Source organism: Phoenix dactylifera, chromosome 17 (assembly GCF_051530095.1).
Source record: "Phoenix dactylifera cultivar Ajwa chromosome 17, Ajwa_hap1_PhDact_Kaust_v1.1, whole genome shotgun sequence".
Taxonomy (NCBI): Eukaryota; Viridiplantae; Streptophyta; class Magnoliopsida; order Arecales; family Arecaceae; genus Phoenix; species Phoenix dactylifera.
Window position 1 is genome coordinate 13,211,502 of NC_143206.1, and position 16,600 is coordinate 13,228,101.

Genomic DNA, 16,600 nt, shown 5'->3' on the forward strand with positions numbered 1-16,600 from the left:
GGTGCTCGTTGCTCGGGAGATGGCCGGGGAGGTGGTTCCGGGAGAAGCCGGCGAGGTGGTCGGAGATCGGGAGAATGCCGGCGACGAGAGGGAGAAGGAGGAACGGAGGGGTTTTGGGCGTTGGCGAGGTGCTTTGGGCGGAACAGTTCAAAGGGAGACGGAGGGGGTTTGGCCGCCGGCGAGGTGCTTGAGGCGAGGTTTTTTGGGCGGAAGGGAGAAGCCGGCGGGTGTTTTGGAGGGGAAGAGCGGGGTGGGGGGGGTTTGGGGGGTGTAGAGAGCAATTTAGGTGAGGGGGTGGGGAGGGTGGGGGGTAATTTAGGAATTTTTAATTTTTTTAGGGGTGTCCTTAGCAAATGGGGGGGTGCAGAGAGTATTTAATTTTTTTTTAATTTTTGGGGGGTGTCCTGAGCAATAGGGGGGGTGTATATAGAACCACCCATTTTGGTGGCATCAACAGAAGGTATATTTAATTTTTATTTTACTAGAATGCCCTTGGAGGCTTCAAGGGCTATGTTTTTGGAAGAAATTACACCTAACCACCGAGATGGTAGTGCGGTGGAAACGGAGCTTTGATTCCACCGGAGTGGTCCAGATTTGAAACGCACAAGCGTCGATTAAATGCGGAGATCGGATGCCCCCCGCCTGGTTTATCCGGTGGAATCGCTATTTGGTCTGTCGTTACTTAGATAGTCTTGGTGTGACGTACTCACACGTGGGACAATCCACGGGTGAGGAGGATATGAGTAAAATTGAGTATACTCGCATCGAACATTCTCTAGCGGAGGAGGCTCAGTGGGGGTTGCTACGCGGGTGAGGTTCTCCACACCTCCTCTTCCCTTTTTTAGCGCAAAAAAAAAAACACCCTACATTGCATGCACCAAACTGCACCATATCAATCAAATTTCTCCTTCCTAGTTCCTACAAACTTTATTCATCATACCGCTCATCTTGAATTGTCTCCAATTATTCCTAGGGTGCACTTGAATCTATGTGTTTGATGGGGAGCATCACATACTGATGTTATTAATTTTTCTTTCTTCTAAATTAAAATTAATCTTTACATTAAAAGGTACAAGGTGGCCAAACTGATTTTTAGTATAACAAAACTTGACTCATTTCATGTCTTCAACAGGGTATAGGGAAACGGCAATTCCGGTCATATAACCAATTGCTCACGAACCTCTTACATAAATAATAAAAAATTTAAAAAGAAAGATAGAAATGAAAGCTACTAAGTGTTGAGATAATAAAGGTGGGATATTCGATGGTGTCGGATATTCGATGGAAGGCATAATAAATATGCTTCTCTAAGATCCGCAATTATACATATCAATGGTCATAAGATGCAAGCAGACAAATATTTTTGTCGCATGACCTGATGGAGAATTCAGTTACGGTGAGATGCTATCAACTTCAATAGCCCTTCCATGTTTTTCGCTATGGCGTGTGCAAACTGTTATCACATGTTGTTTAGTAGAAGCTAACTTAATTAACATAATTTACATCATTTTATTCTATAGACTTCTTAACTTAAGTAACATGATTTACCTCGATTTAATTTATAGACTTCTTGATCAAACACAGCGTAGAAAGAGTTCCGTGCACTTCAACTAATTTGAGTGAGCGAATCCTCTACTCAAACTATTTGCTTCATCTCATTAACCATTTTTTTTAAAAAATTTGCAACTTGTGCTAAATCTATGCTGTAATTCGAGCAAGCTATCTTCAATCACAATTGTTTGTTCCTGCGCAGCCACCGAGATGAATGCATGATTAATTGGTTCTATAGAAGAAAGCCCAGAAGGATAACGAGCCGAGCCCACAGATGGAAAGGATATGAGTAAAACCGGCCGGCGTTTCCAACACACGGTCATTTTTATCTGCATCGAACATTCTTCCGATGGGATGGAGGTCCGGTGGAGGTTGCTACGTGGAAATGGGCTTATCGGCTTGTCCCTTCCTCTCCTCTTCTTCTTTTCTTTAGGAAAAAAAAAAATAACAATATCTTATTAGAATATTCTATTTTGGTGGTCGGAAGGATACCATCATAATTTATTAGCAATTTAATGAGACCAACTGCACCGGTGGCAGCATCAGACGGAGAAATTTTTGGCGCTTGCGTGAAGGATTTGAAACGAAGATTTTACTGCAAGTAAAGTTAACCTCGTCAACACGTCGTGATGGGTACAGGACAAAGGTGAAAACGACTCTTGGCCATGTGATTCTCTGATGTGGGTGACGTTGAACTTTTTGGGTCACTCATTTACCCCAAGAAAGCTAAGTATGCTTATGTTGCACTTTCCCTTCATCTGTGAGATGCCTTGGTAGTTGGGTATATTCCAAAAGCAGCATTCTCGTGTCAAATCCGAGTAGCCTGCGATGCAGGTAACGGACCCAATATATTTTCAGAAATAAACAATGGAAATAATTTAATAAGTTATTAGATGGTCTCTCTCGATAAGCCCATGGTAAAAGGCTACGTTTGGCATGCCACCCTGCAGGAAGAAAAATCCTTCTGGGGAATGACTCGACGATGGTTATTGGATGGATCTTGCAGGTTTCCAGCAAAGAGGTCGATGATTATCATCCATTGTTGAGAGATATCCGAAGCATAGTAGTGAAATTGTGCTCCAGACAAAGTACGTATTTAGAGAGGCCAATGGAGCCGCAGATTGGATGGCCTCTTTTGTTGCCAACTATTCGGAGATCTTTTTTGGATAGAAGAGGCGGAGTTATCTAGTGCACTCCGTGATGTACTATTTTTTGACTTTTTTTATTGTATCCGTACATGTTATATATGATATTCACGTTGTTAGCCACACAAAAAAGGGTTGATTTCTAGATTTCAAAAAATAATTCCTTATAAATTTCATTTTTAACTTTCAGACTGAAAACTCCATTTAATTTTTAATAAATACCTGCCAATGCTTAATCATCCGAGTTTTTCATATTTAGTTACAGAAATTTTAATAAAATATTTTTTTTTATATAATAGTAACTTACACTACAAACACATGAGTACAACCATAAAAGTCAAAAAGAAGAAATCGACAACTCTCACACACATCTTAGTCAGCAACTATCAGTATTTTTTTTGCCAACAGAATTACTTTTATTAGTAAAATGTATATTTTTTAAAATATTCTTTTATTATCTCTTTTAAGAAAAATGATATAGCTGCCACCATGAGAGTGTGAGCTTGGGCCTTCTTGGATATAGAAAGGAATGCCAACCAGGAGAGATCTTTGCCTTAATTTAATCTTCAAGCTAATCTTCAAAATCCACAAGGCAGTTTTAGAGACGGGCAATGCAGCAGGAGGTGGTTCATGTTTTCAGAATTTTAGAGAAGGGTTATTTTCTGATGTTATTAGAGGATTGCACCAAAGATCATTCGAAATTTTGGGAACTAAACTGAATCACTCCATACAGTTAATTTCTGAGATGGTCAAAAGTGAACAAGAAAAAAAGAGAGAGAGAATTATTTACTGATGAAAATGTAATAGGGACAAATAGTGAACAAAACAACAAATATTGTATCTAACAACATCACGGGTAACAAAATTGAAAAAATAAGCAACAATTTTTCATCATAGCAGTTCACACCAACAAGAAAACCTAACAATCTATTCGACAAAACAAATTTTAACATAATGATGCAGGAGCATGGCGCATGGATTCAAGGAGGCCTTGCGCCATAAGGAGTCCTTATGTAGGTATGAGTCCTTGTGTGACTATGAGTCTAGTTAATTTGGGTCTTAAATTGAGTTGTAATTTTGTTGATTTGAATCTCCTATTGAGTCCATGTAATGGCTGCCAGGTGGCACCTAATTGAGTCCTTATATTGGAATGCCTAGTGGCATCATTCTAGGGTCCGCGCCATAGGTTGAATGGGTCAAAGCCAAGTAGATTTCCACATGCCATGAGAAAGCAATCCTTAACTTGGTCAAAGGTTACCCAAGTGCCAAGTGTCTCCATGTGTCGAAGGATTAGGATTGAGGATTTATTTTGATTTGGTCAAATCCTACTTTAGTTAAGAGTTTAGTCATCAGAGTTAATATGAGTTTTGTTATAAGATTAATTTTCTATTTTGTTCTAATGCCCCATTTATTTAAAAGATGGACATTGAAGAATAAAGGCAGAATCTTTTGGCTTGCAATTGCTTGAGTTTGAAGAAGCGAGAGGCTTCTATTCTTCCCCGTTGGTGAGATGCCAAGGGACCCTACTTCTTCCTAGGTGAGATGCCAGGAATCCTCTTGAGTTTTGAATGTAAGTGAGACTCTTATATTCAGCCCATAGTTACCTTAGCTCCTAGTTATTTCTATTGCCATTGTTACTTGTCATTGTTACCATATTCCCATCGTTGCATTCATCCATCTCCATCAGAAAATTCCATAAGTTTTAGATCACAAATATATGCCATAGACCCTTCATAACACGTCCTTATAGTACATAACCAAGTCATTTCATTAAAAAATTTCATTGGAAGAATTCTGCTGCAAGTTTTAGGCCGCACCACAACTTTTTCCCTACGCCGTCACATAAGCTATGAATTGAGAATGTAATAAACCATGAAGTGATATATTATGTTAAATTTAGATTATATAATTTGATGATTTAGTTTGAGTTGGATTGGATTATGCAACCTCTTAACCCAAAACCAATTTAATCCAATTGGATTTTTCAAAACAAGGATCGGAGATGAACCTGTTCATGCTAAAATCGGAACCAAACCAACCGGGTGACTCTGAGACGGTTTAAGTTCTTGGGCTAATCCAAACCCATGTGCAGCACCTATTGGCTACCTGAACCCATAAACTACCTCAGAAAATGAGAAGAAGAGGCGCAGCTGGTTCAAGTGGAAATTGCTTAATAAGGTTAGTTAGATTTATAGCCAGCTTAATTCACTAGAACCATGGGGAATTAGGTTAAAATTATGGCCTCTTGCTTAACTATAGCAAGAAGCCATGTACAAACTAGAAAGCTAAGCACTTATGTTTGGTTTTATTAAAATAGCACTACTAACCAAGCCATCATGGTTTTGAAATAAAATTGCAACAACCCCTATTCTTTGGGTCTTTCCTCTTTTTTTTTCTCGGTGACTTGAAAAACATGAAAAGTGGAACGCCATGCGAAACGTAGATACACATTAACGAATTTTGCATGCACACGAACTCCAAAGTTCGTGTCATATGTTAAAATAATTTTTTGTTTATGTTTTTCTGTTGATAATCCAGTGCCTAATATGTTCATCATAACCATAGCATCCCCTGCCTAACATGTCCAACAGCCGTTTTTTTTTTTTTTTTTGGCACTATAAGAATGATCCCTTTTTCCTTCATTCCTCTACGTTTTTAACAAAAGAAAAAATACTTATGCATTTTGAAATAAAAATGTACTAAAGGAATCCTTGCACCTAGGTGACACAAATGATTGGTGCTTTTAATCCATGCGCCCATCTCGAATCACATTGGCCCTGCAAGATAGGGATTGTATTTTGTTATATTTTTTTGCATTGAAGAAGGATTCACCTTCTTTTGCATGAATCTATCGTTGGATTATCTACCGCACAGCCGAAAGTCATCTGATCCTGCTATCCCATATTCTTCTGTCAAAGGATTCTTGTCTTTGATTCGCTTGAGCTTTTTTCATGGCTTTGGAGTGCTCATAAAGGCATAACGCAAGGTACTCTTTTACCACGAAATCTTCTTGGTTGGATTGGACTTCAGAGCCGAGAAACGGTAGAGGGAGGGTGACAACCCCAAATGACTAATCTAGCTATATGCGAGTATAGACATATATTTAGTTTCATATTAATTATTTGCTGATTTTTTTTGAATATTTATATAAACTAAAGAAAACGAAACAACAACTTTCCATTAATCTTTTTGGATGAGATCCTAAATTGTTATACACTTATACTATTATTTAAGCAAATTGAATACGTGGTCCGCATTAACCACTTGCTATATTTACGTGATGGAAAAAGCTATTGTATAGCTTCTAGTTTGATTTTCGATTTTGAAATGTGCTATCTTTTTCTCATCATTTTCTTACAGAGCCTGGTGGAGGCGAGATAATGAAGATGGATCGTTGGAAAGGAAAGTATCTCTTGCTCTGTAGCTAATTCATCTAGCTCTGCTTGCCATCAATCTTTTCTTTTGGATCGTTGTTGTGGTGGTTGTGGGTTGATTTGAAGATTAACTATTGTGTGTGGGCATTTTTAAGAAAGAGTTGGTGGGGTAGATTGCAATTTTAGGATTTGCAATGTCTTGTCTCTCAACAAGGAAAACTGGGCTAACTATTAGCTTTCAATTGCCCCTTAGCCATTTCTACCTACGTGGCAAATTCTACTTTGACCCTTCTCAGTTTGCATTGCTAGCCATCTTCAAAAATACCTTTTGTGACTAAAAATTTAGTTGTTGAGCTAGTAGATGCATAATCGCAGAGGTTCCATTTTAGTGGACAATGAGTTAATATTTGATTTGTAAAGTTCTGGTTCATGTGGACCTAAACCTTCAACAAGTGGATAAGTTGGAAACTTTCTAAACCTTCTCAATTTATAAAATTACTTTTTTCAAAGAGCATCTTAATACACAAGACTTCTGCCACTTCAAAATCTGTAGGATCAAATATATGTAGTCTTCCACATCCAGAGAGATAGTTTTCATATTTCAATCACATAACACTCAGATCACCAAGGAGCGCGCCCCATAAAATTAATTTCTCTCTCTCTCTCTCTCTCTCTATATATATATATATATATGTATATTGCATGTACATCCTTCTATTTAAAATTATAAGTATAGAAATAAATATTTCTATCTATCTTTCTGGCCAATTATACTAACAAAAAGTCTTGTAATAGTCATCTAAATATAAAACTTTGAATTTCAAATTCCTCTTTGTACAAACCAAATGTCATATTTTTTTGTCTTATTAAAATATCCATCAAAAGTGATTATAAAAATAAATATTAGAGTTCCCAAAGACTAAGGGAATACGAGAAAAACAAAAACGAATGGAGGGATTAGACAGTACAAACATCGAGCTCACAACTTTAATTTTAATTAAATTATTTATTTTTTTTGAAAAATATGTTTCCTTCCTTTATTTGGCCTCAAAGATAAAAAAGAGCACACAGTTCATTTTGGACGGAGAAAAGAAAATTACAGGATTGTTACGTCTACAAAGTGTACTTTTAGAGACTAATATATAACTTCTTGGAAAATTACAAATTGAGAATTAGCACACGGTTAGGAGAAACTGAGGGACTAATATGCAAAGTCCCACATATTTATGAATCACACTGTTCCCAAACAAATCCCTCCGTTCTTCCCCTCCGGGCCCTCCCGTCCCCTCCCCATCTCCATCACCACCTCCCCTCCCCTCCCCCGTCTCTCTCTGGCGTTCTTTTCCCGCTGCACAGGAGGATGGACGCGTGAGACTCGAGTCTGCCGACGAACTCGACACCATTCGCGGGTATGGCTAGGGCTTTAAATCCATCTCTATTATAGTCATTTTCCCCCTTTTTTCTTTTTTCTTTTTCCAGAATGCTGGCCTTTTGGTATTTAGGCCCAGACTGAAAATTTTGAAGGTTCTGGATCATATGTGAGGCTCGATCACATTGAATCACATGCTTTAGGAGCCGCTCCGGGGTTTTTTTTTTTAAATATATTTTTTATTTTGAAAGAATTAACACAGTCGAATAAAGATATGAAGATCTTTCGTTCGATTTTTTAGGCTAAGATTGGTTTTACCAAAGATAAGGCTCCAAGAACATGGTTTTCATTGAAAGCGTTATGATATATCATTAGGGGAAGGCATCTTATATTGTTTGTCAACACTGGTGTGAATTGGAAATCTCATGATGAGATGACCTGGTGTGGCACATTGTTCTTGTTCAACAATTTTCTACTAGCTTATATAAAGTTGCTCTTCAGCTTTGTATGTCAACAAATTATGATGGCATGCAAATGTTTTCAAAGGGTTTGCAATGTGATGACCTGGTGTGGCACATTGTTCGTGTTCAACAATGTTCTACTAGCTTATACAAAGTTGCTCTCCAATTTTGTATGTCAACAAATAACTATGGCATTAAAAGTTTCCCAAAGTTTTGGAATGAATTCTCCTTGATTGTCCTTAGATCAATCCGGCAACAAAGTTATGTGTTTTGCCACCTTTGTTCTGTATTAGTGGCTCTTCTTATATAAATGTAATGAAATAGTCAAAGAGATGAGTTCTTTGGTGGATAAGCTTGGATAAGTTGATCTTTAGGGTGAGCTTTATGTAGTTGAGATATGGAGCAAAAGCAAACTTCTAACATGCTCATTTTCCAGATAAGTTTACCAAATTGACATTGAAGCGTTTGAGAAGTGTAAATTTGTTTTTTCCCTGTTTTGCGATGTAGAAGGCATTGCAAACTAGATAAAGATATTTGAAGCTACGTAGAGCTCAAGGACAATGCACCGATCCATGTTAGAGTCGCCCGGCTAAGCTGAAGAAGTTGAAGCAAATTCTGTGTCTAAGATGTTGCCGTCACTCAAAGGCAGGTTATTATGGATGAGAAAGGGAGCTACATTGAAAAGTTGTTTGCGGTACAAGTGTCATTGATGACTTGATGTACAATATTTTAGTCGCATGATAAAGACCTTTTGACTCCAAACCTGTTATAAACTCAAGTGTTCCAAGAAGTTTCTTATCGTTTGACCCAAGAATCTTATGATCCATTTTCACACAGAGTAAAACCTTTGTTGTTTTGAACTTTTTTTGTCACAAAGTCTAAAAAGATCGACAGCAAGTAGAAAGCAAAGGATGAAGAAGGCAGGGGAGCTAATGCAGACAATGGCATTACCAAAGGCCCCAATTCCAGATGAGCATCTTTGCAAATGAAGCAAATTATGTTGAGAATCTATAATAGTCTTTTGATGATTACACTTCCATTTCTATGCATACCAATATGAGTAGCTATGTCATTGTTCTCTTTTTCTTGATTTTATTCTAAATATAATTTCTTAGGCTCGTGGTTAGTTATCTTTGGAACTTATGGTAAATTTTGAGTCTACATTGGAAAAAGCATTTTATAAGATCAGTTGATTTCTCGGCTTTACAGGGTATAATAAATTATCTATAAGTATTTCCACAACGAGAGTGTTTAGAAAGCGTTGGATATATGCTGAAATAGTCTGCTTCAGTCGATTTGGTGGCACTGATTAGTTGTACATGACTTACAGGATATGAGGGTCGTTTAATTGATTTATTTAGTTTTATTTTTTTTAGCTGATCAGGATTAACTTAAGGGTCAATTTTGTTTATTGCATTTATAGTGAGTCACTATGGACCCAAGAAAAAGTATAAGCATTTTAGTGAAGTACCATCAATTATTAAGTGATGGTCTTCATCTTTTCAAGAAATATGGTTGGTGCAGCTAAAAAATGGTGCTTGTCAAAGTGCTGAGACAATTTCTATTTGCTTCTCCTGCATCAGGAGATATGGGGCATTTCACAATTGAATGACATTTCAGATCATGCAGGCTGAGCAGCAAGAACTGGTTAGAAGTCATATGCATGGTATATAAGAGGAATAGGTAAAATATGATACATCAAGCCTGGCTAAATCAAAAATAATTAATTGGATGTAACTCATGATTATTAAAGCAATGTAGAACAATATTGCTGCTTCCATCTATTCAGGGACAGAAGGAATAATCAACAATTCAAGTATTCAACATACTAAATATTCACCTGAATCCATACATAACACTCCAGTTTGCAGCAATAGTATGCAAAAGGGATGGATCAAATTGCCAACCCTCATAAACGAAACAAGATTCAAGCACTTCTAGGTTATTGAAGCAGCGGTTTAGAATCAAACAATAGAAGATAATGCAAGTGTAGATAGAATTTGTATGGCTATGTTTAGAGGGAATTTTTTTTTTCCTGTATTCCGTACGATCTTAAGGTTATATGAAGTATGAGTTGTGATATTTATAGATGTCTGATCGGTTATTTATGGCAAGAACAAGACATTAGGTAAACATTATATGCAAGATTTGCCAAACTGTTACTGAAACCCATACCGGTCGGCGGGCGGGTCGGTACGACACCAGTTTGGTACTGTACTGACACACGATATGCTTAAGCTTGCCGGTTCAGAACTGGTACACCCTTTTTTTTTGAGTTTTTCAAATTTAATTAATTGGTAACCAATATTTTTCAGCTTTTTCAATGATTTTAAGTCTAATTTGATATTTTTTTGATGTTTTTTGATGTTACTATGATTTTGGTTTAACCTAAATCATACATCTTGTTGTTTTAAAGTAATACAAAATATAAAATGATTAGTAAGATGTTGCATGCTATAAGAAGCAACATGAAATATTCTAAAATCAAATTATCTAGCTCCTCATTATTGTCAAGAAGCTCACCGCAGATGATCTTCGTTTTTAGAGGATCTATACTAGGACCTACGACCTGTATGGAGGAAATAACAGACCTATAGTACATATTGTCTGCCACATTCGTTTGAATGTGGCTGAAGTAGAACCATGATCTAATAGCTTGTCACATATCTTTCATATCCTTCTTCAGCATTGTATCAATCCTATGATACTTTGAATCTTTGCTAGGAAAGGCATGTGAATCTAAATCATGGATGATGGCTTCTGGTGAAATTTTTTTGGAGGACTTCTTTTTGCTACCAAAAGCTTCCAGTATAGATATAATACGGCCACTGCCTCTACTGACGGCCTTTCTGACTGAAGAGGTCTTTCTGAACTCTGGATCTGCCCTGTTGCTTGTAGAACCAAAGTCTGACTCGTATGAGCCCAAATCGAGCCCTATGTCTGGTCACCTATTCTGCTGCCACTGATCATCTAGGCTCGCCTGAATGGCAGTATGGATCTGTGCCTCCTCGTCATTTGGAGCAGATAGGAGGAACTCTGTCATTCGGCGGTCTACCTTTACTTTCTTTTTGAAAATTCTCTCCTTCGCTGCTTTGAAATCAGCAAAGTGCTTCTTCATCAGTTGCCGAACCTTTTATGGGCATTTTTGGTACATAGATATGTCGAGGTAACCATCAGCTAAGTGTTGCTTCAACCTAGTTACCCCTTCTCCCTTCAACTTTGTGTTGCACCAGTTGTATTTCCAATGGTGTCGATCCGAAAGCATTTATTCATGATCCCAACCAATATCACGCTCTAGCTCTTTTTTCTTTGATGGTTCAATTCTTGCAGGTTTATTAAGTATGTTAGTTGCTCAATTATTTAAAAATAACAAATTTTATTACGATGAAGATAATATTTTTTTTATTTTAGAAAATATATTTGATTTATCTAATACATAATACTAATTTTTCATATTTTTTATTTATATATTTTTAATAATTTTTAAATTAAAAATATGTTTAAATACTATAAATTTAGAAAATATATTTTTAATTCAGAAAATACTTCTGAAATATGTATTACGTATTACCAATTTTTCATATTTTTTGGTATTAATTATATATTTTTAATCATTTTATAAATTGAAAATAATTTTTAAACATAAATATTTTAAAAATAATTTTTAAACATAAATATTTTAAAAAATTAATTTCAGCTCAGATCCATGTAGAATCCAATAATGAATGCTACATATATTTTTCTAGGCCCATGAGCATATATCAAAGGCTACTTATTTCTCAATTTTTTCAAATTTAGGTTTAACCCACTGTGTGCATAATCGCATCGAAACTTAAATAAATGGACACCAAATTTTGCTGGAGAGTAGCTTACATGCCTCTAAATACGCTTCTGATTTGACATTTTTTTTAATTTTATATTTTATATTTTTAAATTTCAAAAAAATAAAAGAAATTAAAAATTATATATAATTCAAAAATTAAAAATTTTTGCCATCGTGTAGGTCATCCATAGATCTACAATATATCATAAAATCAAGCTAACATAAAAAAATTTGGAATGATCTTTTCTTATTTTATAAATTTTGAGCTTTTTTTTGGAGCCCGCTCTCAAAAAAATAGATGGAATGAGATAGAGGAGAGGAAGTACACCTTATTTAGGCTTGGATCGTTTTTCAGTCGTGCTGAATTGGTGTGATTTTGCCGTGGGGTAGAGGGCGGAGGAGTTTAGAATAGAATAAATGTTGGGAAGGCCTGAGAAACTTCTCGAGCCTTCCCAACATCTTCTTATAACAGAAGAATGAAAGGGAGAGGGGCCCGGTTTGGAACCAGCCCGAGTCGGTGCGAATCGTCTGGAATCGGCCCAACTCTGGTTCGCACCGATTTTGAATGGAGTCAGCCGGTTCCGAACGGTTGTGGCTGGTTCGCAACCAGTTTCGGCCGGTTTGGCCGACCTTGATTTTATGTTTATGATTTATTTAGGGTCTCATAGTCTTACTTGTACATGCATTTAACTATTGTACTAACTAGCATTATTTAGGGTCTCTTATTCACTTGGTATCTAAATGATGAGGTTATCATGCTAAGGAGCATAATAACATTTGATATTGATGTTTCAACATTCTTCCCATGTGGCATGGACCAGTCAAGTATCATAAACTGAATAGATAAAAAAGCTTATAGAGTCCCTGTTTCAACAAAATATCATTATTTTTTACCCATAATACCAACCTGTACCAGTCATCAGCTGGTATGGTGCATATCGTGGAACAGTGTATATCAAGTCTGAACCGGCCAATACGAGGCTGGTTCAAATGAGAGAAATAAAAGGGTCTACCAAGTGTGTGGGGTGATAAAGGATCGGTATGAGGTTGATACGGGTCTCTTTGGGACTGTAAAGGGAGAGTTCACCTGTGGAACTATCATCAGGGGGCTACGGGTGGTATGGTACACCTAGTGGTGTGGGGCTGGTATGGGTGTTAAGTTGGTCGTTGATTTGTTTGAGATTGCATATTACAAATCTTGTAAGATTACTAGTGATTATGAATGCCCAACATTTGAAAGTGCCAAAACAACTTAAACCTATTTGAAATACCGCAGTCTATTACAACAGTCATTCAAAGGCTCTTTTTTTGGCAAAGACCATTGTCATTTAAGAAATTATTATTTGCCTTCTTATGTATGTGATAGGCATATGGTCATCTTATTCACACAGCACATTATCTTTAAAGATTTACTTGCAATCAATTGTTCGCCCAGTTCTGCCTGCAAGTAGTGGTGACAAAATGTTTCAAGCTATTGATATATTAAGAACGTTGATGAGAAATTGACTTCATGTTTGATTTTTAAATAATAAGATTCATAATAATGCTGACCCATTGAAATTTTTAGAACCAGAACCAGAACCAGCATTCTAACTTCTATGGATTTATCCTTCCATCTTCACTGCCAATATTTGTTATTCTGAGGAGAAGCCTGCCATGCAGCAACCTGAGGAGCAGCCTTACTTTACTATTGGCTTTGTAAAAATATTTTGTCATCATTATCATCATTATTTTGGAGAAGGACTCAAACTCTACTTGCATGCTGCATTGTGCTATGCAGCAACCTGAGGAGAAGTCTTACTTTATTATTCACTTTGTAAAAATATATGGTCATCATCATTATTATTATGCTGAGGAGAAGCTTGCCATGCAGCAACTTGAGAAGCCTTAACTTTGTTATTGGCTTTGTAAATTATTCCATCTTCATCTTCATCGTCATTATTTTGGAGGACTTCCCCACTGCTTTTATGCGTCATCCTGCCATGCAGCAACCTGAGGAGAAGCCTTACTTTATTATTGGCTTTGTAAGAATATTCCAGATGAGCTAAATATGCTTTAAAATTTAAAATGATCGAGCTTGAGATAAGTAAATTAGAGGAAGCTTAGTAGTCCAACCAATCATAGCAGAGACTGAACTGAGTGGTAATGATCAATCAAGATGGGAAAGTTCTACGTTGTCCAACTATAAGGCTCTTTATCTTCTATTATGTTTTTTATTTTTTAAGGGAATATCATTTAAATATCTAAACTGGTATCTGGCAAGAAAAAATTCATAAGCATCAGAATGCTTTAATGACAATTTAAATTTAGTTCATGCGATCACTCTGTAATTTTTAATAATTATGTTTTATTTTAGCACTGATTTTTTGCATGTCTTCTGTATCTCTTTGATTTTCATGTTCTAAGGTAGACCATTAGTTTTCAGTTGCAAATATATGTCTTATAACCTTGTCTGATATCTTTAATCAGGTTATCCATTTCCTTTTCGTTATGGTTGTGAGCTTGGTTGATTAATGGCATCATCTGTAAATATAAAACCTGGCATACCAGTTGTTCTGCGGGAGCTAGAGCCCTCTTCACCACTGTTTAAGCAAGGTGCATCTCTTCGAGTTACGGGAAAGTAAGTAGTTATAACCTTTTTGATTAGGCATGCACCTTGTGTCCGCCCAGTCACTATTTTTACTGTATTTCTGTAGCTCTTTGGAATTTCCTTAGTAAAGACAAAAAATCTAGTTAGTCCGGAGGATATCAATCAGGACAATCTGAATCCTCTCCATAAGCTTTTATATTCAGTTCTTATTTAGTGACTTATAAGTTCAGGATCTTTCATTATTTTAATGAATCTTTGATGGTACCCCCTTCCTTTTAAATTAAAAAAAAAAAGAGGAAAAGAAAAGGAAAGAAGGCAGTGGGATTCTGGGGCTTATGTTGGTTGACAAGGATCTATGCAAAATCTAGGCTTTGAAATTGGACCCATTTTCCTCAACAAATTTAGCTTACGATCAAATGTATCTTTTCTAATCTATAACCCAGACTTTTTGTTTATCATAACAGAAAAATGTGATGTTCTGCAATGTTATTCATGTATAGTTCATGTTATTTTTAGAATAATTATGAACATGCTGATGCATTATCTGTTATATAATTTTTCCAGTGTCTAAAATTCAAATCTATTTTGTTTCTCTATAAGATGATATCTGGTGTGATCTTGAGCATAAGTGCACATGCTAAATGATTCATAGATGTACACTAGGCCCCTCATTGATCTTTTTTTTACGTCATTATGCTCCTCCCAACATATAAATATGCTCTATCAAACTTTATGACCTGTTTGGCTGTTTCACTTATTTGTTGCACTCTCAGAATAAAATGACAATCTTTAATATCTATCAGATGAAATATTCCCCTGATTTTGTTTCTCAGAGCAGTCCCTAGATTTTATCTTGTAATCTGGTCACTGTGATTGAGCCTAAAGTATTCAGAATCATTAAAGCAATTTTCAGTCACATATTTGTTCTCTTTTTTACGCAAAACCATATCTGCATATTGACCAACTGGCAGTAGCTTCAAAATAGGCTTTCTTACTAACTTTACCAGCTGAATGCTTTACTTCTTTTCAACCCTGCAGGTTAATTCCCAGTTTCTTTTATATACCTAGAAATGAAATTCTTGAATTGTGGTACATTAAAAACCTAATCATTTTAGCTGATCCTTAGGCTACAAGCGTACAGTGTGGAAACGGCTATTGCAGTTGTTACTGATGGGGGTGTCAGCCTCAAGATTGATACCCAGCACTTGAGAGACACCAGTTTCCGCATTGGCTCCATCTACCAGTTCATTGGTGAACTCCTTATTCAGCCGGATAATGATGTATGTGAACAAATTTCCATTTACTTTACCATGCAACTTAGATATTTCTCGATGCTTTCTGTAAACTTTTACCCCTTGGAAACTTGATTGTCAGACTGTCCATTCATTTTTCGTTCCCAGGCAATCCTGCAAGCACGTGTTGGCAGGAATGTGGATGGTATTGACCTCAACCTATACCACCAATCTCTGCAGCTCCGTAGGCAATTTGAAATTGAACTAGTCAATTCAAGGGCAAATTAACTCGAGAACTTTCAATGTATGGGAAGCAATCAAGGTTTGGTCAATGAGGACGGCTCATGGTATGATGTTGAAATTGGAAATTAGTTACTTATGGAATAAGCTACATGTTAGGCTATGTTTGTCGAACAGCTACTATGGATATGGATTTTTTCTTGCTGTTTTCACTGTTTTATGACTTATCAATGCTGCCTCTGAGACAGGTTTCTTCTCATCCAGTTGTTGCAATGAATTTTATTTGGCCTGCATGTTTCTCTTTCGCAGTTAATGACTAACAACTCATGACCGCAGCACATAGGCTTGCAAACTGACCAACCATTGAGTAACAACCATATTAATCATGGTTCTTTGTGAGGCATGGCAATTGTGATTCTTTCTCAACCATTATTACATCGTGCCTTGCCGACAAAAACTCTGAACTGCTTCTCCAAGCATCTCTAGGATGCACGGTCACATCCCCTCCCTTTCTCTTTGCCAGATCAGTCAGGTGAATCTTTCTCCTTCCAACATTTAAATCCCTTTCTCTTCTCCTTCCATCGCCTATGGTTGGCTTTTTGTCTTTTAGAATCTGATAAGCATTTTGTTCCCCTCATCCAGCTTTAATCCATATATCTGACTCCACAGAGCACTGTTGGAATAATGTATGGTTGTAGATGGATGTGGTGGGATCTGGTCTCGTACAATTACACTTGGTTAATTTTTGTCATGGCCAATTCATGATGTGAGGTTCTTATAGGCCACCAATTCAAGTTATAGGCAGCTTTTGATGA

General features: G+C 36.7%; 1 protein-coding gene across 1 annotated transcript; it reads left to right on the plus strand.

Moving 5' to 3' along the window:
- Positions 1 to 7,318: 7,318 nt before the first annotated feature.
- Positions 7,319 to 16,044, plus strand: MDO1 (telomere-capping, CST complex subunit). Its single transcript, XM_008777457.6, has 4 exons — positions 7,319 to 7,479; positions 14,193 to 14,343; positions 15,440 to 15,593; positions 15,714 to 16,044. The coding sequence occupies exons 2-4, from the start codon at positions 14,237 to 14,239 to the stop codon at positions 15,831 to 15,833; spliced, it is 381 nt and encodes a 126-aa protein (XP_008775679.4). The 5' UTR covers positions 7,319 to 7,479; positions 14,193 to 14,236; the 3' UTR covers positions 15,834 to 16,044.
- Positions 16,045 to 16,600: the final 556 nt, after the last annotated feature.

Bases quoted from the DNA above. Each gene is read 5' to 3' on its own strand.
- MDO1 (XM_008777457.6), top strand. From the start codon at position 14,237: ATGGCATCATCTGTAAATATAAAACCTGGCATACCAGTTGTTCTGCGG. The intron at 14,344-15,439 runs GTAAGTAGTTAT...GCTGATCCTTAG, and splicing joins TCTCTTCGAGTTACGGGAAA to GCTACAAGCGTACAGTGTGG. The intron at 15,594-15,713 runs GTATGTGAACAA...TTTCGTTCCCAG, and splicing joins TTATTCAGCCGGATAATGAT to GCAATCCTGCAAGCACGTGT.